Below are 25,132 nucleotides of genomic sequence, written 5' to 3'. Positions count from 1 at the left end.
AGTCTGCTGCATATCAGCTTTTTCTTATTTAGCATAATATAGAGGGAAGAATAATCCCATGGCCCTCCCAGGTTTATTCAGAGATGGTACCGACTCCCTTTGCTCTTGTGTCATGCTAAGTCATCATAGGATCAGTACTGCAAAGGAAGAGAAAGCACAGGAGATACATGGAATTCAATATACTACACACCAGTATTTGGTTGTATCGGTGTAGGTATTTTATTGCATCTTTTGAATGTGTACACTTTAAAAAAGGGGAAAAAAAAAAAAAAAAACACTTGAGTTGGAAATTTTCAGAACCTACTGACCTCAAAAATGTTCTAAAATCACTGTTTAAATTTGCTTATCCTATGTACATTTTAATTGTAATCTTCATACAAAGGAGATTATATAACCAGAGAGAAATAGAACAGATCCATGATAAATTTGTACAGTCAAACTACTCTGTTCCCGAAAAGCTGAAACTAGAACATTTAGATATCACAAATAAGTTTATTCTCAGACGAACCTTGTGCATTTTTTGCAGCTTACATATTTAAAAAAAAAAAAAAAAAAAAAAAAAAAAAAAAAAACAACAACATGCTGCAAATTTCTAAGGCGATCATGGGAAAGGATGTTCCTGACAGTACTTGTACAAGTATGTACAAACTAGGTTCACGTGAAAGGGTATAGCAGCCAGGCTTACATTCACCTGTGGGGAACATGTCACAGGGATCACTCTAAGAAATCGTAAAAGTGATGTATAAAAAGGCAGAAGAGAATTCAGCATTGCTCGTGTGGACGCCATCATCGTCATTGTAAACCATCTGGATATCGTACAGAGAGCAGAAATACCAGCTGCTAATGCTCATTTACATACATATTGTATAATTTAATTAAGAATAACTTATGCAACGGTTGGTGCTAGTCGGCTTATAAAGGCAATGCTGCTGAGACACAATCTTCTGACAAAGTCTGGACATGCTGGTTTCATTACAAGGTGCTCCAGGATAATCCTCAGCTCTGTGAACAAAGTCCTGGAAAACAGAGGATTAAACATACTTTATATTAGCGCACTGTCTTCACTGGAGCGGTGTACTACTGCTCAAAGGAAATCTGGACTACAGGAATCACAGACATCGCGGCGGGAGCGGCTGTGACCCAGGTTATCCAGTTCACCATAAAAATAAACTTGCACACGGGCCTGATGTACACATTGGGGCGTGAATATTTACCATGACAGCCTATGCAAGTCCAAAACTCCAATTCTCCAAATTCATATAACTGCATCACTTCTGTATTGTCAAGAATATTAAAGGAGATCTGTAGTGCAATATAACTTATCCCCTAAGGATAGGTAACAAGTTATAGATTGCAGGGGTCCGATCGCTGGGAACCCCCGCGATCTCCTGTAAGGGGCAGCAGCAATATGCTGGAAGGGGGCGTTCCATCCCCGCATGACACTGCGGCCAACATGCCCCCTTCCTCATATCTGCTGCGGCTTCCTGCTGGGGATGACACGGAGCTTCCTGCAGACTGCCGCGTTCGGACCCCCCCGCAATCTATAACTTTAAGTTATATTGCACTACAGTTCTCCTTTAATGTGCCGCATTGTGTGGTCCAGTGTAAGTGCAAGGGTCTCAACTTCACACAATGGCATCCGCAAAGCCAGTGTTTTGCAGACAGTGAGGGAGATTCTCAAAGAATTTTGCAGGAAAAAAAAATCAATTTCGCACCAAAATTTTGGCGCGAAAAGTATCGACCACATTTTCAAAGAGCTTTGTGCTGCGGTTTACACTGTTCACGTCAGTTTTGTAAAAGTGGGCGTGTCCACGTATATTGTCTGCTTTACATGATATTTTCGAAGAGGTGAGAGTCCAGTTTACATCAAAAATTTCACACCAGCTTTTTGAAGCTTTTGTGTAGAAATCACAGAAATGGTTGTAGTTTTATTGTTTTTGTTTTTTGTTTTCTTTTGGGAAAAAGGTGTTATAAAAAAATAAATTGAAAAAAAAAATTTCTGCGTTTTTCCATTTTCATTTTTCCTCATCACCTTCTAAAAATCATAACGCTTTCAATTTTGCACATAAAATTCCATATGATGGTTATTTTAAGTAATTTACCGAAAACGTCTCGCTGCTGCTCAGCCTATCACCGGCCAAGTTGGGACTTCGCTGCAGCCGGTGATTGGCTGAGCACAGTATGACTCGCCGACCACCGGCAACCAGGAATAGGATCGCGGCGGAGGACGGAGCCGGTTACCGGAGGCACTGGGGGAGCGAAGGAAGGTATGTACCGGTTTATTTTTTTTACTGCCGGCAGTATGGGGGCCAATTTTCCTATTACGGAGTTCTCCTTTAACTATAGCACATGCACCAGAATTTTGGCAGTTTAAGCAAAACTTTTACTATGCATTTTCTACATTTGTTAGCACTTTTCTGACTTGTCTGAAAAGGGGAATGTAACGGGTATGTAGCTTCACGGAAAAGGGGCGTGGCATTAGATATGCCAAAAAAGGTGCACCAAATTCTGGTGCACATTTAAGCAACAAAAATAGTTTGTGTAAACTTTCACTTGACAGTCTCTAGATTTATCAATCAGCCCGATACACCTTGATGAATGGGGCAGATTTAAAGTCTATCCGTGTTGTCACAGACAGATTGGTACATCTAGGCCAATATTTTTAACTACATTTATTTTCTATCATTTGACAATTGTCTTACAATACATCAAACACTGCAAAATGCTAGTGTGTGTTCTGACAATTCACTCTGCAGCCTCTTTCCACTCTCCTGAACACGAATCTAAGATAAAATCTAATAAAATAAATGTATATTAAATAGGAGTAGAGCAAAGAATCAGAAGAGGAGAAAGGGGCTGCAGAATAAGTCATCAAAAGGATGAAGACTGGTAGGGGCACAAAAGGCAATAAGCAGCTTACAGTACTGTAATATGCAAGCTGCAGAAACCAAATGGTTTATTAAAATCAATCATAAATTAGTAGTATTTATAAAGTGACAATTAAACCTGACCAAAGCCTTTAAGTTTTAGAACAGGAAAATGTCTGACTCTTACCGGCAGTAGGGATTTCTTCTTGAGGTATAACGCAGCGTCAGGAATCTGTAGTAAATAAAAGGCTGCAACAAACTTCCCTGTCCACTGTAAAATATGTAAAAATGTGTACAGGTTAACTACATAGTGTCAGAATAAAATATAATGAGAATGTGCAGAATGAGGCGCAAGCAGCTCACAAGGTCACAATTTTTCAAAATAAAAGCTCCTCTCACAACACGGCCGTCACACCCCCTCTCATAGACTTTCATTGAGGGTGTGTGGCCGTGATGTCACAAGGGGGCGTGGTCGACCCCTGCAGCGCAAAAACAGCATTCAGAACATTTACTGCAGAACGCTGGCTGTGGAGTACCCCTTTAAAGCTGAGTTCACATCACAATTTGTGCTTCTGAGGCGCAGATACCTCAAGGAACTGCCAAAATGAGATGTCGATGTATCCGTGCTTGGGCAGGAACAGGCCCCATTTATTTGAAAAAGGCCCAAGTGTAGTCAGCTAGAGACTACGTTCAGATCATTTTCAAAATGTATCCAAGCTTTGGCTTGAACTGAAAGTACTGCAAGCCATATTTTTCAGTCCGACAACTTATATAGGCTAAAAAAATGACCCAAATGTAGTCACTAGCTGATTCCGCTCGAACCATTGGGCTGAATGGTGTCTGTGCCCGTAAGAGCAAGGATATGTCAGCGTGTCAGATTCACAAATGGTGTTGTGAAACTGGCCTTATTTTGTAAACATGTTTTTCATGGAGATTGTGGTGGGCCTCAACAAGTACTGCAAGCATAATCAACATAGGTATAAGCAATCATTAGAAAGAGCAGAATAAGAAGGGGCAGTTTACAATGAGGCTACCAAGAGATTTATGGTGTCACTCATCACTCACTATTGCACAACAGTTATGTCATGTTGACGTGGAACCCCCAGCATACAAGTATGTCTCTAGTCTGTATCACAGGTTCATACCTAAGCAGCATGAAGACTGTAGCTGGCATTAAGAAGATCTCATTACAAGCGATAAACTTCAGAATATTTTGCTGATTTGCGTTCAGTTTGTCCAGCAAGGATCTGACAAATGGCATACTGTTGGCACCCTTGGCCTGAAATGAGAGTAAAAATAAGAAAAGCTATTTCAGACATATCTGCAAAGATTTCTGACAATTCTGCATCTTAAACTCTTGCAAGTTTTTAGCATAAACTTAACGCACCAAGACATACATTCACATTGTATACATGAAGCTAGCACAGGCTCTGCACTCGCGTCATGCCCTTCAGATGCCAGGCACCCGCCGGTAATGGCAGACAGCAGTGTGATCAATACTTATGGTATCTGAGGCAATTGTAACAGCCAATCAGATCGCCCATGACATGACCACGGAGATATGATCAGCCAAGATGATGGACAGAGGTTGCCTTACCTAGGTTATACCGGTTCATACCGAATACCAAAAAAATGTTCCTGCACGATATGAATTTTTCCCATACCGCAATACCGGTTGGGCCACCCCCCCCCTCGAATGAATGAATTATTAGCCGCAGCGCGCTGTTCCCACATACGGGAACTAATCATGTGTCACCCCCTGGCGCTGTTCTGCTTCTCTCTCCCCGTTTATCAGCCCAGTGCTGCGCTGTCCTCCACATCGGGGGACTAATCATATGTCACCTGCGAGCGCTTCTCTCCCCTCCAAATAATGGGGGGGAAGCTGCGCCCATCACATCATGATGGGGGGGGGGGGGGGGGAGGCGGTAAATACCTTGGAACCACCATAATTTACAAAAATACAGTGATGCACATTTTTGGTCATACCGCCCAGCTCTAGCCTCACCTGCCTCTGCCGCTCTCCTGGGGTCTTCTTCCCTGGTCTGCCTTCTAGCAGACCAAAGAAGAGGCTCGCTCATAATACTGATCAGTGCTATGCCTATGCATAGTGCTAAACAGTATTAGCAATCTAATAATTGCTATAAATTTGCATGCTTAAATGTCCGATCAAAATATAATGTTAATTACCCCGTACAGTGGACGGCGTAAATGAAGAAAAAAAAAAAAAAAAAGAAAAAAAGTCAGGAGTGCTGCTTTTTTTGTCACATAACACTCCAAAAATGTTTTATAAAAAGTGATTTACATGTCACATATATGCAAGAACTACAGATCACTGCGTAAAAAAATACAACCCTGTATATGGAAAAATCAGAAAGTCATAGGTGGTCAAAATAGGGCAATTTTAAACCTACTTATTTTGTAAAAAAAAAAAAAAAAAAATTATAAGTTTACATTTTTTTAAAAGCAGTATAATAATAGAAAATCATGTAACCATGGGTATTATTTTAATCCTATTGTATGTAAAGAATATCAAAATTCCAGTAGAACACGAAACATGTTTAATCATCCACATCCTCATCTGATGTGTCATTGCCTAACAATAGACGTGTGAACTGACCAACACAAAACCTATTGAAATAAAGGGCATGCAGCGCAAGTCAGGGAAAAAAATAAAAAATAAATGTGGATTCCGAGCAGTGTGAACAGGGCCTTAGCAATGGTTCCAAGAAAAAAAAAAAGGATCAAGTGCTGGCCATGACATACAATCACCATGCAATCCTTTAAGAGGACAATATTAAAATGCTGGCCCATATTAAAACATTTATTGAGACACTCTTCTTTGCTGATAAAAAGGGTCAGACGCTTGCCAATAGACAGGGTGAAAAGGGTGACATACACCAAAAATAGTAAAGGGTGACATACACCAAAAACTAGTGAAAACCCATTAAAAGACATAGAAAAAAAAAGGCACACATGCACACCTTAAAGGGGTATTCCAGGCCAAAACATATATATATATATATACATATATACATATATATATATATATATACACACATATATATACATATATACACACACATATATATACACATATATATATATATATATATATATATATACACATATATATACACATATATATATACATATATCTCAACTGGCTCCGGAAGGTTAAACAGATTTGTAAATTACTTCTATTAAAAAATAATAATAACTATTGGAAGGATTAAGATTTTTTAATAGAAGTAATTTACAAATCTGTTTAACTTTCCGGAGCCAGTTGATATATAAAAAAAAGGTTTTGCCTGGAATACCCCTTTAACTGTCAGCATTGTGCCGGACAGTCCAGATCTGTGAAACGTGTCAATTACTGGAAGAACTGACCAGTCAGAATGGGCATTTTACTGGTAAATCACCTGTATTACTGAAGTACATGGACTGACTGGTGTCTGGTAGCTCCCCCTACAGTACAGGGAGGAACTACACGTTCTGTACTACTCCTTACCTGTGCCAGGGTTAGCTGCTCCTTTGGACACCAGATAAGGGTGGCTCCATTTGGGACACTGTGTGTACTGTATAGGACCCTGAAGAAGCTCCTGTCCTCTACATAAACCATTGTTTCCTAACCAGGGTGCCTCCAGCTGTTGCAAAACTACAACTGCCAGCATGCCCGGACAGCCAAGGGTTGTCCGGGCATGCTGGGAGTTGTAGTGTTGCAACAGCTGGAGGCACCCTGGTTGGGAAACACTGACATAGACAGTGATTACAGCTCCCAGCAGATCTTTCTTACTTTTATATGTAAGGATTTGCTTTATCTATATTAGTTATCTACTTATTTTTCTTTAATCCTCACTTTTTCCTATTTTTGGATGACATTTTGGGGCTTCAGAACCAATTACCAGGTTTCCATAGAGTTATGGTCTCTACATACAATGGTTTCAACATACAATGGTCGTCCCAGAACCAATTAATATTGTAACTTGAGGGACCACTGTATAACACAAGTAAAGTAGTGTATGCATTACAAATCCCGTGTGATAAAACATATAGACCCCATAAGGGAGGATATAAGGTGACAATGCACCTTCCTTATATCCTCCCTTAACCCCTTAAGGACTCAGGGTTTTTCCGTTTTTGCACTTTCGTTTTTTCCTCCTTATCTTTTAAAAATCATAACCCTTTCAATTTTCCACCTAAAAATCCATATTATGGCTTATTTTTTGCGTCGCCAATTCTACTTTGTAATGACATTAGTCATTTTACCCAAAAATTCACGACGAAACAGGAAAAAAAAAATCATTGTGTGACAAAATCGAAGAAAAAACACCATTTTGTAACTTTTGGGGGCTTCCGTTTCTACGCAGTGCATATTTCGGTAAAAATGACACCTTATTATTCTGTAGGTCCATACGGTTAAAATGATCCCCTACTTATATAGGTTTGATTTTGTCGCACTTCTGGAAAAAATCATAACTACATGCAGGAAAATTTATACGTTTAAAAATGTCATCTTCTGACCCCTATAACTTTTTTTATTTTTCCACGTACAGGGCGGTATGAGAATTTTTTTGCGCGTACGCCATTGACCGTGCGGTTTAATTTATGATATATTTTTATAGTTCAGACATTTACGCACGTGGCGATACCACATGTTTATTTTTATTTACACTTATTTTTTTTTATGGGAAAAGGGGGGTGATTCAAACTTTTATTAGGGAAGGGCTTAAATTACCTTTATTAACACTTTTTTTTTGGCAGTGTTATAGCTCCCATAGGGACCTATAACACTGCACACACTGATCTCCTATGCTGATCACTGGCGTGTATTAGCACGCCTGTGATCAGTGTTATCGGCGCTTGACTGCTTCCGCCTGGATCTCAGGCACGGAGCAGTCATTCGTCGATTGGACACCGAGGAGGCAGGTAAGGGCCCTCCCGGTGTCCGGTCAGCTGTTCGGGACGCCGCGATTTCACCCGGTCCCGAACAGCCCGACTGACTAGCCGGGATACTTTCACTTTCGCTTTAGAAGCGGCGGTCAAAGAGCACCGGGCCCAGTAGTGATATTTCACAATACAGAGTACATACCTTCATATTAGGGTGGGTTCACACCACGATTTTCTATACAGTTTTTGGATACGGTTTAAAAAAAAAAAAAAATTTATAAAAAAAAAAATAAAAAAAATATAAACATATGCAACTATACAGAAAACTGTGCCCATAGACTTTCCATTCAAAACAGTATGCACCATATTGCATACGGTTGTCTCCGTTTTTCACACCACATGGTTTTTTACTTTTTTTTTTCTGGACAGAAAACCGTGGCCTACCACGGTTTTTGGTCCAGGTGAAAAACCGTATTGACCTGTATAAGTTTTTTTTTTTTTAACATGGGAGTCAATGGGAACCGTACAGAACTGTATGTGTGTACGGTTCCATCCAGTTTTTACCATACGGTTTTTGACTTTGCACAGTTTTTTTTCTTGGAATTTCAATCAAACAAGTGAAACTTTATTCATAATGGAGTGAAAAGTTCAAAACGTATGCGGTTTTTTTTCTTTAAAAACGGATGCAACCGGACATCACTTTTCAAACCGTATACAGATAAAACTTTGTACATACGTTTTGATAAAGTTTAGTCAGGTTGAGGAATCCGTTTTTTTTATCAAAAATCTGAAAAAAAAACTGTATTGCAAAAACGTGGTGTGAACCCACCCTTACAGAAGTCTGTCATAATAGAGATTACACACATCACAGTAACTAATAACGTGGGAGTACTTACATCCAGGACCTTCTTGGTATATGTTGATGCGTGAAGCAAAGAAAACAGGAGAACAGGGAATATGCTCACTGAAAAAAACATATTAAGGAATACAAGATAATTCTACTTTATAGTCATTTTCTGAAGAGATACAGTGGATCTAATGCTTTATAATGGTTCTCCGACCATGACATATGATTTATGTTGGAGCTGTAATGACAGACAAGCCTACACTACACTTCTGATTAGTATTGTGCTGCCCAGTCTGTAGCTATATATTGTACAGACAGACTATGACTAACCGCAAAACACTGCAAAAATGGCCGGAGCTGAAAAAGGCTGGGTAAGTCTCACTGGCTAAAAACAAAAAAATCAAACACACTCATTGGGTTGGATTGAGCATCTCACAGACAGGGAGCAAAGTCTCCTGTCGGAACGGAGTTGTGGGCTGTGCATGTGTAAAACAACTCCATTAATTGTTCCCCCCCCATATCTGACAATTATCCCCTACACCTATGGATACAGGCTAAGTGTTTCAAGTTGAACTATCCCTTTAAATACTTTCACAACATTATCTGGTTGAAGATATTGGTAATCAAAGACATTGAAGGGGTTTCTCTAATCTTTTCATAGGATAGGGCAGTGTTTCCACACCAGGGTACCTCCAGTTGATGCAAAACTACAACTCCCAGGGCTGTCCGGGCATGTTGGGAGTTGTAGTTTTGCAACAGCTGGAGGTACTCTGGTTGGGAAACATTGAAATAGGTGATAAATGTAAGATTGCTCTAATATGGGGATCCAGAGTCTTCTGTTCCTCCTCACCCACATGGCTGCCTGTTCTGTGGATAGGAGATGAATGTTTATAACCTATATGTATTAAGACCTGTCTTTAACACCTTTACATGTAGTTATAGAAAAGGATACTGGTGACGGGGTAGGAGTTGACAAAGATGAGTGAATACAATAGGTAGTGGCAGCTGTCCTCTAACAGGGCCTGGCTCAGAAATGCCCGACTCAGCTGGAAGTGTGGTAACCTCTGGTGTAACCGCAGGGCACTGGTGAGAGCATTGGCCAGCAAGGCACGCTGATAAAAACTGGCAGCTTCATGCAAGCTGTAGAAGAGGGGAAAAACACATTAATACCAGCAAATCCTGAAAACATTAGTTCACTTTGATCAATATGTTGCGCTACAAGGCTATGTTCACACAGCGGAATTTGTGAGCTGAATTAACTGGCAATATTCTTTTTTGGAAATTCCACTGCAGCAAAGTCCCATTGATTTTAATGGGATTCTGCTGCACTGTGTACAGGGCGGAATTCCTGCAGCAGTTGTTTCTGCCTCACAATACTAGAGTCTGCAGAAAGAATAGACTTGCTTATTCTTTCTGCAAATTCCGCTCGGAAATGCATTGCCATCTATGAGGCGCCGCATTTATGACCGGTCCTAGTGCCCTCTGGAACATTGAAATGTGCGGACTGTCCCCTACCCTCCCTCCCTCCCCTTTCCGCCTCCTTTTTTAGTTTCTTGCTGTATTTAATTACATTTTCTTCTTTTCTTTCTATTTAAATTGTTTTATTATTTTAAGTGTTTTGATTATTTAAGTTATATATAGGTTTGGATCTGCACTGTCCGGAATATGTACTAGAATGACACCACTAGAGGCCACAGATGTACTGGATTTATTGAAATGTATGAGACTTGATACATCTGGCACATCTTAAACCTGCAGGATTTTTCTTAGTCAAGGCATATGACATGGTAGACATTGTGGGGGAGATTTATCAAAACCCATACAGAGGAAAAGTTGCTGAGTTGCCCATAGCAACCAATCAGATCGCTTCTTTCATTTTTGAAAAGGCCTCTGATAAATGAAAGAAGTGATCTGATTGGTTGTTATGGGCAACTCAGCAACTTTTCCTCTGGACAGGTTTTAATAAATCTCACCCTGTGTGTGTATATCCATCCATCCATCCATCCATCCACACTTTTCAATAAGTGTCAGCTGAATGCTTCTTCGGTCATGAGCTCTGGGTGCTATAATCTACGCACAGCCTTTGTACTGTGTGCAGATGGTGTGTACAGCATTGTTTTCACATTATCTTTGCAGGCTTTCATCACCCCAAAAAATGCTTTTGATCACAGCCACATACTGTCGGATAGGCGTGACGTAAAGTACACTATGCCCCGCCGCCGCCACGCCCACCCCGAGTCAGCGCTGGGACCGCTGTGTGATTGGCACACAGGACCCAGCACATGCGCCGCCGCATATTATCCAGGCAAGCACTCACTCCCGCCGCCACCTGCCTCCTCAGTGCGCCTGCGCGTGCAGGACCGTTCCTGGTACTAGAGACAGAGAGGAAGCGCGCTCTCTGCCTCTAGCACTGCGCAGGCGTACTGAGGAGGCAGACGACGGCAGCGGGAGAGAGCGCTTGCCTGGATAACACCCAACGGCGCGCACGTTAGATGAGCTGAAGGGCGCATGCGCTAGGACCTGTGTGTCAAACACACAGTGGTCCCAGCGCTGACACAAGGGGGTGGGCGTGGCAGCAGCAGGGAATAGCGTACCTCGCGCCACGCCTATCCGACTCGGTGTGGCTGTGATCAAAAGCATTTTTTTGGGGTGATAAAAGCCTGCAAAGATAAAAACAATGCTGTACACACCATCTGCACACAGTACAAAGGCTGTGTGCAGGTTATAGCACCCAGAGTTCATGACAGTTGCGCTTTAAAGGGGTACTCCATTGCCCTGTGTCGGAAGCTCCGCTCCCCAGCGTCCGGAAGTTTATTGTTCCGAACGCTGTGTGCGGGCTTCCGTGTTCAGGGCTGCCCCTCGTGACATCACGCCCGCCCCCCTTCGTGACGTCACGCCCACCCCCTCAGGGAAAGTCTATGCAAAGGGGGCGCAATGGCCGTCACGCCCCCTTCCCATACACTTTCCCTGAGGGGGCAGGGGCAGCCCTGAACACGGAAGCCCGCACACAGCATCCGGAACAATAAACTTCCGGACGCAGGGGAGTGGAGTACCCCTTTAACTCTCCCTACCTTTTCATTCACATGAATGAAGCCAAACATTCGTGTTTCCTCTATCAGGAGGGGTAAGATGCAGCCAGACAGCTCTGGTAGCGTCCTCTCTCCCCCAGATTAATAGGGTCGGGTAGTAAAAACCCAACAAGCCGATCTTTCTTTCCACCAACATCATACATTAGGAAGGAGAACAATACACCTTAGACCAGTGTTTCCCAACCAGGGTACCTCCAGCTGTTGCAAAACTACAACTCCCAGCATGCCCAGACAGCCAAAGGCTGTCTGGGCATGCTGGAACTTTTAGTTTTGCAACAGCTGGAGGTACCCTGGTTGAAAAATACTGCTTTAGACAGTCGAACACACCTTTCGGGCTAGTTCACCCCAAAGAAAATCTGTCCAAAATGTTGTGTTTAATTCAGCGCAGATTCCGCCTTGCATCACACTTCTCATTGTGTACACAGAAGAATTTCCCCACAGATGTATCCAACACTGATCCATATTCCGGTGGAACAATAAACATGTTCATTTTTCCAGCATAAACCACAAGTAAAAGCCCATTAAGTGAATGGGATTTTGATTTCTACACTATATTCCTCTAAGAATAAGTGCCAATTCTGCATCATTTCTGCTCCATTTTACTATAGAGTAGAAAGAGGGTTTCGGGGACAAATATTTTCTTGCTGAATTCTGTAATGTGAACATAACCCTTAGGCTGGGTTCACATCACGTTTTTGCCATACTGGTTTTCAATCCGTTTTCCTAAAGAAAACCGTATGGCAAAAAAACGGATGGAACAGTATGGAAAAAAGTAAACCGTATAAGTTTTTAAACAGTATACTGTTTTTAAAAGTGCATACAGTTCTGTCAGTTTTTATAAAAAATAAAAAAAAAACATACGTTTTTGAAAATTTTGTCCATTTTTAATGGGAGGGGTCTTGGGTGGGGACTTTAGGATTAAAATGCGCAAAGTAAAAACGTATACGTTTTTCCCGTATGGAACCGTATACATGTGAGTTTCCCATTGACGTCCATGTTAAAAAAAAAAATTATGCGGTTGCAGTACTGTTTTTAAACCGGAGACAAAATCGTGGTCAATCACGGTTTTGACTCCGGTTTAAAAACCGTGGTGCAACCGCATACGTTTTTTTTTTTTAAACATGGACGTCAATGGGAAACGCACATGTATACGGTTCCATACGGGAAAAACGTATACGTTTTTACTTTGCACATGCGCATTTGAATCCTAAAGTCCCCACCCAAGACCCCTCCCATTAAAAATGGACAACATTTTCAAAAATGGATGTTTTTTTTTTTTTTTTTTTATAAAAACTGACGGAACTGTATGCACTTTTAAAAACAGTATACTGTTTAAAAACGCATACGTTTTACTTTTTTCCATACTGTTCCATCCGTTTATTTGCCATACGGTATTCTTGATTGAAAACAGTATGGCAAAAACGTAGTGTGAACCCAGCCTTAGTCTAAGGCAGTGGTGTCCAAACTGTGGCCCTCCAGATGTTGCAAAACTACAACTCCCAGCAAGCCCGGACAGCCAACGGCTGTCCGGGCTTGCTGGGAGTTGTAGTTTTGCAACATCTGGAGGGCCACAGTTTGGACACCACTGGTCTAAGGTGTATGGGCCTCTCTTATCTCCCCTACAGACTTTTATAGACCAGATACACTGGCTTTCATGGCCACATTGGATAATATGAATTCCCTCGAAATATGTTTTTCTATTATTGCTCCTAAAATAAAAATCCTCACACTTTAATGTATCTAAGGAAGATTTTACAAAGCATAAAAAGTAACCTACCCTAAAATCGGAAGAATAAATAAAGCCGAACAGTATACTGTGAACCACCGAGACAGCCACATGGCCGAGTCCAGTTTATTGGCCATCAGGAATTGCTGTAGAAGAGAATGGAAAAGATCGTTTATCATTCCTTATAAAGTTATTCAATCAGAAATGTTAGCGTTTTACACTCACGAGGTCACCATTTTATGAAGAAGATTTTATTTAATATAGGCCAAAAACTATTTGATTATTATATTCATAAGATGTTATGCACATTATCATATTCATTTTATTGATGCGAGTTATGCATCAAAACTATACAAATTTATTTGTGCTCCAGATAGTGTATAGAGCAGTGTTTCCCAACCAGGGTGCCTCCAGCTGTTGCAAAACTACAACTCCCAGCATGCCCGGACAGCCTTTGGCTGACCGGGCATGCTGAGAGTTGTAGTTTAGCAACAGCTGGAGGCACCCTGGTTGGGAAACTTGGGTATAGAGGGATAAGCGTTTTAACTAACGATATGCCTTTAATGATAAAAATGACATGGCTGAAGATATCTCATTTGTTGGTGAACAGAACTGAGCGAACAAAGTCTTATCTTTGTATTTTGGCCAGAGTGGAAAGGGGTTGTCATTAGAGATGAGCAAACTTACAGTAAATTCGATTCGTCACGAACTTCTCGGCTCGGCAGTTGATGACTTTTCCTGCATAAATTAGTTGAGCTTTTCGGTGCTCCGGTGGGCTGGAAAAGGTGGATACAGTCCTAGGAGACTCTTTCCTAGGAATGTATCCACCTTCTCCAGCCCACCGGAGCACCTGAAAGCTGAACTAATATACGCAGGAAAAGTCATCAACTGCCGAGTCGAGAAGTTTGTGATGAATCGAATTTACTGTAAGTTCGCTCATCTCTAGTTGTCATGTCCTGCATTGCAATGGCAACCCAGAGATATAAATGGGCACAATGTAATGCCTTAAAGGGGTACTCCCGTGGAAAACTTATTTTTATTTTATTTTTTTTAAATCAACTGGTGCCAGAAAGTTAAACAGATTTGGAAATCACTTCTATTAAAAAATATCTTAATCCTTCCAGTACTTTTGTTTGCTATGGGGATTTTCTCCTGCTCTGGACAGTTCCTAAAATGGACAGCAGAGGTCAGCAGAGAGCACTGTGGTCATGACATCAGAGCATTTCTTTTTTGGATTTCTCTTTAGTATACAGCCCCTAAAAAGTACTGGAAGGATTAAGATTTTTTAATAGAAGCGATTTCCAAATCTGTTTAACTTTCTGGTACCAGTTGATTAAAAAAAAAAAAAATAAAAAAAAAAGTTTTCCATGGGAGTACCCCTTTAATTTGCATGTGGTGACCCCACGGGGAAACGTAACAGTTATTGTCCAGGTTGTCCCACAGCTTACAGCTGATCGCTGCGTGATCCTGCCAAAGGACACTTTGTGACCTGTTTACTGTCAAGCAGGAATTGAATGAAGTGAGATACTCCTTTAAAGAGTAGCTCCCCCCCATCAATTTTTTTCTTTTTTTCTGTCCCTGCCTATTACCCATCTATCCCTAATCCCCTCCCTGCATATTATTATTTTATTTTAAATTTTTTACACATATTAAAAAATGCATTTTTGTCTGCCTGACAGTGTGCTCACCACCAGGCAGACTTCCCCAGCAGGCACCACGTCACTGATGCCTGCTGGTGCCGACACTTCCGCCCGTAGTTCACCTATACAGGGCGCCTCCAGCTGTTTCCCCACTGCAACTCCCAGCTTGCCCTGACATCTATTGGCTGTCAGGGCATGCTGGGAGTTGTAGTGGGGAAACAACTGGAGGCATACTGTATAGCTGAAAACAGTACCTGTGATCGCTGTGCACATCCCGCTCCCTGCCGCGCAGACCGCAACCCCCCCCCCCCCCGTCGCGCCGCTCAACTCACTCCCCACCCCCCCTTAGTTCACCTATTCAGTGTCCCTCCAGCTGTTTCCCCACTACAACTCCCAGCTTGCCCTGACATCTATTGGCTGTCAGGGCATGCTGGGAGTTGTAGTGGGGAAACAACTGGAGGCATACTGTATAGGTGAATGGCTGCACATCCCGCTCCCGCCGCGCAGCCCGCAACCCCCCTGGCCCCGATGTGCCGCTCAACACACTACCCCCCCTCCCCTCCCCCCCCGCAAAAGCACAAAAACACATTGAAAGCAGACACAACATAGATATTTTTACCTGTCGCCGGGAGTCGGGGCCTGCCAGGGAGCCTGCGCGCGTCCTCTTCTTTCAAAGCGAGCACCGCAGTGAATGAATTCTGACTCGTTGCCAGGCTTCAACGAGTCGAAATTCATTAGTGACGTCACTGCCTAATGCATTCGGCCACTAGGAGGGCGACCCCTAGTGGCCGAATTTAAAAGTGATTTTAAACGGTTTTAAAATCACTTTTTTTAATTAAAGTATATTAGAGATATGTTGTAGTACTTAAGTATTACAACATATCAATTTTTTGATTTCATGACAGTGCCCATTTAAAAGGGAATGTGTCACTAAATGTGATTTTTTTTTCAGAGGTTAAATAATTTTTTGGGGACATATTTAAAAAAATATACTTGTCACAAAATATGAAAAATTAAATAACTTGTAATATCTCTCACTGTTGACCAGCAGAGGGAGCTAACATGAGGAATCTGGTAAAAGCAAGGAACTTGTCTGTCTTCTACAAAATATACCTCGCCTGTCTACCTTCCTCCTCTGTCTATGTGCAAAAGGAGAGGGAGGGGTTTATTTATTATTTATAGTTTTTTCCAATTCCACTGTCACCATTTTGTTGGTGTCTGAATAGTGGTAAAGAACAGACTAGATGTCTCTTGATAGGCCACTGCTCCTCATGGACTTCAAGAAAATTTCACCTAGCCTGTGCTATGCACATGTGCAGTAAGCAGTCCACAATTTTCTATGAGACACTCTTAGTCTTAACTTTCTCATGCCCTGTGCCTGCCATAAAGCAACTGTGTAGGCGTTGTGAAGTGACACACCACAAAGAGGCTACAGCAATGGCAGCCCCCAGTACACACTTTATTAATAAATAACATTAAAACTACATTGTCCTAAAAGTAAATATATAAATGAAATGCTTTATCTTGATAGAATAATTTTATTTATAAAAATAAATAATATGGTGACACAGTTGTTTAATGCACTATTGGATAAGTAAAGCTTGGAAATGCATACATACAGTTATGGCCGTAAATGTTGGCACCCCTGAAATTTTTCTAGAAAATTGTGTTTTTTTCTCACAGAAAAGGATTGCAGTAGCACATGTTTTTCTATACACATGTTTATTCCCTTTTTGTGTATTGGAACATAACCAACATTGGAGGAAAAAAGCAAATTGGAGATAATGTCACACCAAACTCCAAAAATGGGCTGGACAAAATTATTGGCACCCTTTCAAAATTGTGGAAAAATAAGAGATTGTTTCAAGCATGTGATGCTCCTTTAAACTCACCTGGGGCAAGTAACAGGTGTGGGCAATATAAAAAAAAATAAAAAAAATAAATCACACCTTTAAATGGGCACTGTCACCAACTTAATTTTTTGATATGTTGTAGTACTTATGTACTACAACATATCTCTAATATACTTTTATTTTATTTTTTTTTCATTAAAAAGGTTTAATTTACATTTAAAAACCGGCCACTGAAAAAGGACTGATTTTGGAGTGGCAATCAGTCCTTTTTCAGTTACGCTGCACTCGCTCCCTGCCTGTCAATCAGACAGGCGGGAGTGAGTGCATTGGCTCCCCGGCCACTGGCTGGGAGGCCACTCCTCCCGCACATCGCCGCCGACGCCTCTGTCCCTGCACGCCCGCTGCCGGACTCTGCAGTAACTGCAAGTGTAATGAGGGAACGGTGCATGCGGGGGGGGGGGGGGGGGGGGGTTAGGAGGAGGGAACGGGTTAGCAAAAAAAAATAAAAAATAGGATGGTGGAAGCTACCCTTTAAGCACAAATAAAACATAGAAAACTTCATTATTTTTTTTTTTTTTTTTTTTTAAACAAAGTATATTAGAAATATTTTTTATTTACCATAAGGGTAAACATTTATTTTAGTGAGTGTTACTTAAGGGTGCCAATAATTTTGTCCAGCCCATTTTTGGAGTTTCGTGTGACATTATGTCCAATTTGCTTTTTTCTCCCTTTTTTGGTTTACATCCAATACACACAAAGGGAATAAAGATGTGCATAGCAAAACATGTGCTACTGCAATCCTTTTCTTCATTTTCTAGAAACATTTCAGGGGTGCCAATATTTACGGCCATGACTGTATATACTATAGTCTATGTTACAGTGACTGCTGGTAAGAAATAAGGAAGAAGAACAAGCCATAAAATGACAACAGCTATTTGAGGACAATGTATTCATTGAAAACCCCCTCCTGGAATGTGCTGGGGAGTACTAAAGAATGGAAAGAGTTAATATTTAATGGCAGCTTTTATTTACTGAGGTGATAGCAAACAAAGGTCACAAAACTAAAACAGCCCATATTGTTATACAAATCTGTGAATCAGTCACCAGATGCCATAAGACACGACGCTGGGCCACATCTGTTGTATACCGCAACCCATGGAACCCATTGACTTACACCACAGTACATTGGGGTTTCATAGTTGGCACAGCAAAAATATTACTGCAAGCAGTGCTACTCTTGCCGCCAATACCGAGAGAACTACCGACAAGGGTACGTATGTGTGCAAGTGTAGCCATGACACATCTACTCACCACTGCTCCTGCCTGAGGAGCGTTGTTAGGGACGGAGTCCGCCATGTCCGCTAAATCTGTAATAGATAGGTAAGATTATTGTAAATGTTAGTTACCAGTGCTGTAGCTATCATTTCTGATATGTCAAAAACATAAGTCAAAAGGTTTTCATTAGGGATCGACCGATATCTTTTTTTTAGGGCCGATACCGATAATCGGTGGAGGTCAGGGCCGATAGCCGATAACTTATACCGATATTTCGGTATAAGTTATCGGCTATTTATCCCCCCACGACACCGCTGCAGATCATTGATTTAAAGCGGGCGCTTTAAATCAATGCACTGCAGTGGCTTTTGCGGTGCCATAGACCGCCACCGCCACCCGCTTCTCTCCCCCTGCCTGTCCAGGGGTCCTGAGAACTATCACTGCCACCGCTCCCCTGCCGCGACCGCCACCGCGACAGCCCCCCCCCGACCTCTCTGTACACTAATGGTCATGAAAGGGTGATCTAACATATCACTGGATTATGATACTTGCAGTTTGTGGGTCTATTCACACCTACAGTATTCTACGTATATTTGATGCTGCAGATTTGAAGCTGTGTTCAGTCATTTACAGTAGCTTGCATTGAATGCTGCAGCATAAAATCTGCAGCTTCAAATACAGTACATGTGATTAGACGCTGTAGGGGCATTTCCTTCTTATAATACAATGGCATATCACTAGGATCACCCGTTACTTTACAATTGGTGGAGACCCAACTTCTGCGACCCCCACTAATCCTGAGAATGTAGCCAGCATAGCAATGATTCATCTCTGTGGCCCATTGACAATGACACCCAGTCACCCACTATGCAGCACAGCAATACAGATCCCTGCACAGCTTCATTTAAGTGAATGGTGGTTACAATACAGATCCCTAAGTGAATGGGGTCACAGCGCTAAATCAGCACCACGGCTTCTTTCTCAGGAGCAGTATGACCTCCCCTAAGACTATACAGTGAGGAAAAATCCCAGCAATATACCATCACTTCATTAGCTAGGAATACCCCTTTAAGTAATTTAATATATATTTTAATAAACCAGTCAGGCTGTAAAACAGTTCACGTTTCTGTGGGAGGTTCTTGAACCATATGAAATTATTCCTACTAAAGAATTCTTTAGTTTACTTATGTATTATATATGAGATTATCAGTTCAGGAAATGCGGTCAATGACCCAAAAAAGTCAACAAATCATTCACCGGTTACATAATGTTACAACTTAAGTTACTACTTATGATGTAACCGGTGTATGATTTGTTTAATGTGTTTACTTTTTCAGGTCATTGAAGAAACTTATCTAGTAGGGCATTTTTTTAAAAAAAACTTCAGTTGCTTTCATTCTTTAGGAATGAAAAAATAATAATAAATAAATAAATAAAAAAATCAGCATTGTCCTATGAATGGGACAATATTTAAAAGGTAGGGATGTCCCGATACCATTTTTTTTTTTAAGACCAAGTACCGATACTTTAATTCTAGTACTTGCCGATACCAAGTATGAGTACTTTTATTTTAAAGGGAATCTGACACCAGGGTGACCCGGTTTCTGGCGCTGCTTACCGTATGATATGTGGGTTCCTTGTTGTGTACAATGGAGGCGGCTGCTGTAGTATGAGCCAAGATTTCTCTCTTCTCCATTGGACAGAACAGGGAATTTGCATTGGCGGTGAGACCTATGACCACATGCTGAGCAGTGGTAGAAACCGGGTCACCTGCATCTACCTATAAATTTAAGTTAGTGCAGGTGACTCTGCTGTAAGATTGTCTTTAATAATAGGTAGTATCCCCTTGTAAGTAGTATAGATAGTTGCAGACATTAGACAGCAGCCTACCCTGTAAACATTTGTATCAGCCCTCCTGTATCCAGCAGGACCCCCTTTTTAGAGAGCAGGACCCCCCCCCTTTAGCCAGTCGGACCTCCCTTTTAACCAGCAGGACCCACCCCCTTGTAGCCAGGAGGACCCCACTTGTAGTTGCTTACTTGCCTGCCGCCGCTCCGCTGTCCCGTTCTGCCGCTCCCTTTACTGCTGCTGCTCCGTTCTGCCGTCTGCATCATGTGGTCTTATGGAGGAGCATGTGACACACACGTCACTCTGCTTCCTCCGTAGCGTTACGCTGGGCGCAGGGGAGGAGGTGGAGTGACGTGTGTGTCACATGCTCCTCCATAAGACAACATAATGCAGACGGCAGAATGGAGCAGCAGCAGTAAAGGGCACGGCAGAACAGGGCTACGGCATGATGCGGATCAGAGAAGCAGCGGAGCACTCCACCAGGTATCGGCTTTGGTATTGGGGACATTAGACAAGTCCCCGATACGATGCAAATAACGGGTATCGGCCCTATTTAAATGGGCACTCTGCTGCTAGATATCAAATTTCCTTTCCAAAGGATAGGGGATAAGATGTCTGATCATGGGGGGGTCCCACTGCTGGGGCCCCCCGCGATCTCCGGCAGCACCTGGAGTGCTAAACAAACGCCGGGTTCCTGCAGCAGTGGTCATGATGCCACGGCCACACCCCTCCATTCATGTCTATGACACACCCCCTCCCATAGACATGAATGGAGGAGTGTGGTGTGATGTCATGAGGGGGGCGTGTCTGATGTCACAGTCCCGGCCTCCGGCTCTAAGCTTTAGAATGCTGGAGCACCTCTTTAATAACTTTCACCACAGCTACAATTAAGTGAGAATCATCTTGAAATGAATATTAACACAGAAAGGGCGGCAGCACATGGACAGGCACTGTGGACGCCCATTTAAAGGATTGTACATTGTGTAACAGATAAAGTATATATGAAAAGAACATACACTATACTGAGGATACAGTGCACATAAGTCACTAATGTAACATGTGACCTTATATAAAAAAAAAATTCTATTTTTCACTAGAAACTATGGGAAAGACTTATCAAAACCTATTCAGAGGAAAAGTTGCTGAGTTGCCCATAGCAACCAGATTGCTTCCTTCATTTCTAAAGAGGCCTATTCAAAAATGAAAGAAGCGATCTGATTGGTTGCCATGGGCAACTCAGCAACTTTTCCTCTGGACAGGTTTTGATAAATCTCCCCCAATGTGTCTATTTCTGTCTGACATCATCATCACACAGAGGGAGTGACTGCCCACACAATCCCAAGTGGGTTCTGAAGATTACAACACACTGGAAAAACTGGAAATGTCTGCAGAAAAAGGATAGTGCAGCTTCAGGCTATGTTCACATATTGTAAATTGAAAACAGAAATACTGCCGTAAATACACTGCTCAAAAAAATAAAGGGAACCCTAAGATAACACATCCTAGATCTGAATGAATGAACTAATTGTATGAAATACTTTCGTCTTTACATAGTTGAATGTGCTGACAACAAAACCACACAAAAATTATCTATGGAAATCAAATTTATCAACCCATGGAGGTCTAGATATGGAGTCACACTCAAAATCAAAGTGGAAAACCACACTACAGGCTGATCCAACTTTGGTGTAATGTTCTTAAAATAAGTCAAAATGAGGCTCAGTAGTGTGTGTGGCCTCCACGCACCCGTATGACCTCCATACAACACCTGGGTATGCTCCTGATGAGGTGGCGGATGGTCTTCTGAGGGATGTCCTCCAGACCTGGACTAAAGCATCCGCCAACTCCTGGACAGTCTTTGGTGCAACGTGGCGTTGGTGGATGGAGCGAGACATGATGTCCCAGATGTGCTCAATCGGATTCAGGTCTGGGGAACGGGCGGGCCAGTCCATAGCATCAGTGCCTTCCTCTTGCAGGAACTGCTGACACACTCCAGCCACATGAGGTCTAGCATTGTCTTGCATTAGGAGGAACCCAGGGCCAACCGCACCAGCTTATTGTCTCACAAGGGGTCCGAGGATCTCATCTTGGTACCTAATGGCAGTCAGGCTACCTCTGGTAAGCACATGGAGGGCTGTGCGTGCCCCCAAAGAAATGCCACCCCACACCATTACTGACCTACCGCCAAACCGGTCATGCTGGAGGATGTTGCAGGCAGCAGAACATTCTCCACAGCGTCTCCAGACTGTCACAGGTGCTCAGTGTGAACCTGCTTTCATCTGTGAAGAGCACAGGGCGCCAGTGGCAAGTTTGCCAATCTTGGTGTTCTCTGGCAAATGCCAAATTTCCTGTACGGTGTTGGGCTGTAAGCACAACCCCAACCTGAGGATGTCGGGCCCTCATGGAGTCTGTTTTGACCATCTGAGTGGACACATGCACATTTGTGGCCTGCTGGAGGTCATTTTGTAGGGCTCTGTCAGTGCTCCTCCTTGCACAAGAGTGGAGGTAGCAGTCCTTCTGCTGGGTTTTTGCCCTCCTACGGACTCCTCCACGTCTCCTGATGTACTGGCCTGTCTCCTGGTAGCACCTCCATGCTCTGGACACTACTCTGACAGACACAGTAAACCTTCTTGCCACAGCTTGCATTGATGTGCCATCCTGGATGAGCTGCACTACCTGAGCAACTTGTGTGGGTTGTAGACTCCGTCTCATGCTACCATTAGAGTGAAAGCACTGCCAGCATTCAAAAGTGACCAAAACATTAGCCACGAAGCATAGGAACTGAGAAGTGGTCTGTGGTCACCACCTACAGAACCACTCCTTTATTGGGGATATCTTGCTAATTGCCTATTATTTCCACCTGTTGTTTGTTCCATTTGCACAACAGCATGTGAAATTGATTGTCAATCAGTGTTGCTTCCTGAGTGGACAGTGTGATTTCACAGAAGTGTGATTGACTTGGAGTTACATTGTGTTGTTTAAGTGTCCCCTTTATTTTTGTGAGCAGTGTAGTAAAGATGCACCGAAAGGTACATTTTGGGACAAAACTGAAAATTTAGGCTACGCTTGCCTCAAAACTGAAACCAAAAATGCATGTTTTTGGTACTTATTTTATTACTTTTTTTGGGGATGTGATCAAAATCAGCAATTTTTGCTTTTTTTTTTGCGTTTATGCTTCATTTTATATTTCAGGATCAGAAACATAATTTAAAAGTTGGGACAATTACGCACGTGGCGATACCAAATATTTTTCTTTTTTTTTATATGGAAAATGGGAAATGGAGGGTGATTTAAACTTTTAACATGGAAGGGGTTGATGGGTGTTTTTTAACCTTTTTTCACACTTTATTAGTCCCCTTAGGGTACATTTAGGAGGAATCGTTTGATTCTTCATACAGATCAATGGAGTTCCACACTTTATTGATCTGTGTGATCTGTGCTCATTTGGTGGGGCCTGGTTAGCCAGGCTCAATCCAATGAAGAGCCACAGACACCAATGACGCAGAGGTAAGCCCTCTGGCTACCTCCACAGTGGATTGCTCCCCCGCAATGGTGCTGCGGGGAGGGGGAGGGGGAGGGGGGGGGGGGGGCTGGGCTATCCTGGATAAAAGTAAGGCTTTAATGGAACATATTAAAATCCAAAGTAATAGTGAAAGTGAACTAAGCTGTCACGCCCCCTCCCGTGGGCTTGCATTGAGGGGCGGAGTGTGACGTCACACGGGGGCACAGGCTTGACGTCACACAACGCCGGCCCTACGGTCGGTCGTAATCAGACCCGGAGCGAAAACGCTCCGGGGACTGATTACAAACGGGGTGCCGCGTGCATGATCACTGGCGTCCCCTGCTGCGGGACTCCCGCGATCAGGCATCTTATCCCCTATTCTATTGATAGGGGATAATATGTGTAAGCACCGGAGTACCCCTTTAAGGGTGCGTTCCCACAGGGCGTATACGCAGCGTATTTGACGCTGCGCAAAATTTACGGCAGCAGCGGCAAGGTGTATTTCATTAATAGCGGAATACTGGGCATATTGAGAAAAAAAAAAAGAATTTCACCTTTCCCATCCAGGAGATCACAGAGGGTCTTAGCAGTCGGACTATAAATTATCCAAGGGGAGGCGCTGTTACAGAGGAGAGCAGGCAAAATAGTGCACCTAGAGGTAAAGTAACACCCCCAGTGCACCAAACACCCTAATTAGAATATTAATTAAAAAAAGCGCTTTCCGGGGAACTGAAACTTATCCCCTATCCACAGGTAATAAGTGTCTGATCATGGGGGGTCTGATCGCTGGGACCCTCCGCAATCTTCTGTACAGGGCCCTGCTACTTACTTATCCTAAGTGCACGATGACCCCCACCTTCCAAGATGAGCACAAGTGACAGTCTGCTCAGCCAATCATCAGCTAAGATGGGGGTCCTGTCACCTGTGTTCATCTATGAAGGAGGGCCCTGGCCTGGCTGGAATTTAGGGCGTCCCAGCGGTCATCGCCCCACAATGAGGCACTTTTCCCTAATCCTGTTGATAAAGGGATAAGTTTTAGTTCCCGGAAGAATCCTTTGATTTTTAGTGCACTTCTGCCTAATATAGGCTGTGTATAGGCTGTGGACAACATCCATACAACACAATGTAACACAATGTCACAGCCAGCCTCACTACACACAGGGGATGCAGTGACAGCTCAGGCCTCCAGCATCATGGCTCCCATTCATTCTACAGGACGCCGCCATACACTCCCCAGCAGCACACAGCCCGGTCACCCCCGCACTATGCTGCCCCCCACCGGTCTCCTGTGCCCACCCCGTGCCCCCGGTACCCCTCCTTACCGCACACACTGGTCTCTAGCGGACACTTTCTTCCTCCGGTAGCGACAGCAACCCAATGACGTCACCTGTAGCCCAGCCAATGACTGCAGGGAAAGACGAAAGAGAGGCGTGGCTCCACGACAGAAGTGTGGCGAGACCGGTCGCAAAACTAAGAACGTCACGGTGATTGGCAGGGTGAAGAACCAATGAAAAAGACGGGATGACAGTTCTAGAATCTTCCGCATAGTGGATGCAGTCATGTGAGGTGAAGCAACCCACTATGGGACGGGGATACGG

General features: G+C 42.9%; 1 protein-coding gene across 2 annotated transcripts; it reads right to left on the bottom strand.

Annotated features, from left to right (window-relative positions):
* Nucleotides 1-205: 205 nt before the first annotated feature.
* On the bottom strand, nt 206-24,958 carry TMEM33 (transmembrane protein 33). 2 transcript variants are annotated; one of them, XM_056557120.1, is made up of 8 exons: nt 24,857-24,958; nt 18,221-18,276; nt 13,468-13,562; nt 9,554-9,741; nt 8,651-8,718; nt 4,013-4,146; nt 3,055-3,138; nt 206-1,016 (listed from the first exon to the last, which is right to left on the bottom strand). In XM_056557120.1, the coding sequence occupies exons 2-8, from the start codon at nt 18,263-18,265 to the stop codon at nt 887-889; spliced, it is 744 nt and encodes a 247-aa protein (XP_056413095.1). In that variant the 5' UTR covers nt 18,266-18,276; nt 24,857-24,958; the 3' UTR covers nt 206-886. The 2 variants fall into 2 exon arrangements, with proteins under 2 accessions (XP_056413095.1, XP_056413099.1); XM_056557124.1 differs by lacking the exon at nt 24,857-24,958 and adding an exon at nt 24,089-24,183.
* Nucleotides 24,959-25,132: the final 174 nt, after the last annotated feature.

This window comes from Hyla sarda, chromosome 1 (genome assembly GCF_029499605.1).
Source record: "Hyla sarda isolate aHylSar1 chromosome 1, aHylSar1.hap1, whole genome shotgun sequence".
NCBI classification, from domain to species: domain Eukaryota; kingdom Metazoa; phylum Chordata; class Amphibia; order Anura; family Hylidae; genus Hyla; species Hyla sarda.
The sequence above is the reverse complement of the archived record's forward strand: the minus strand, read 5'-3'. Positions and strand labels throughout refer to the sequence as shown.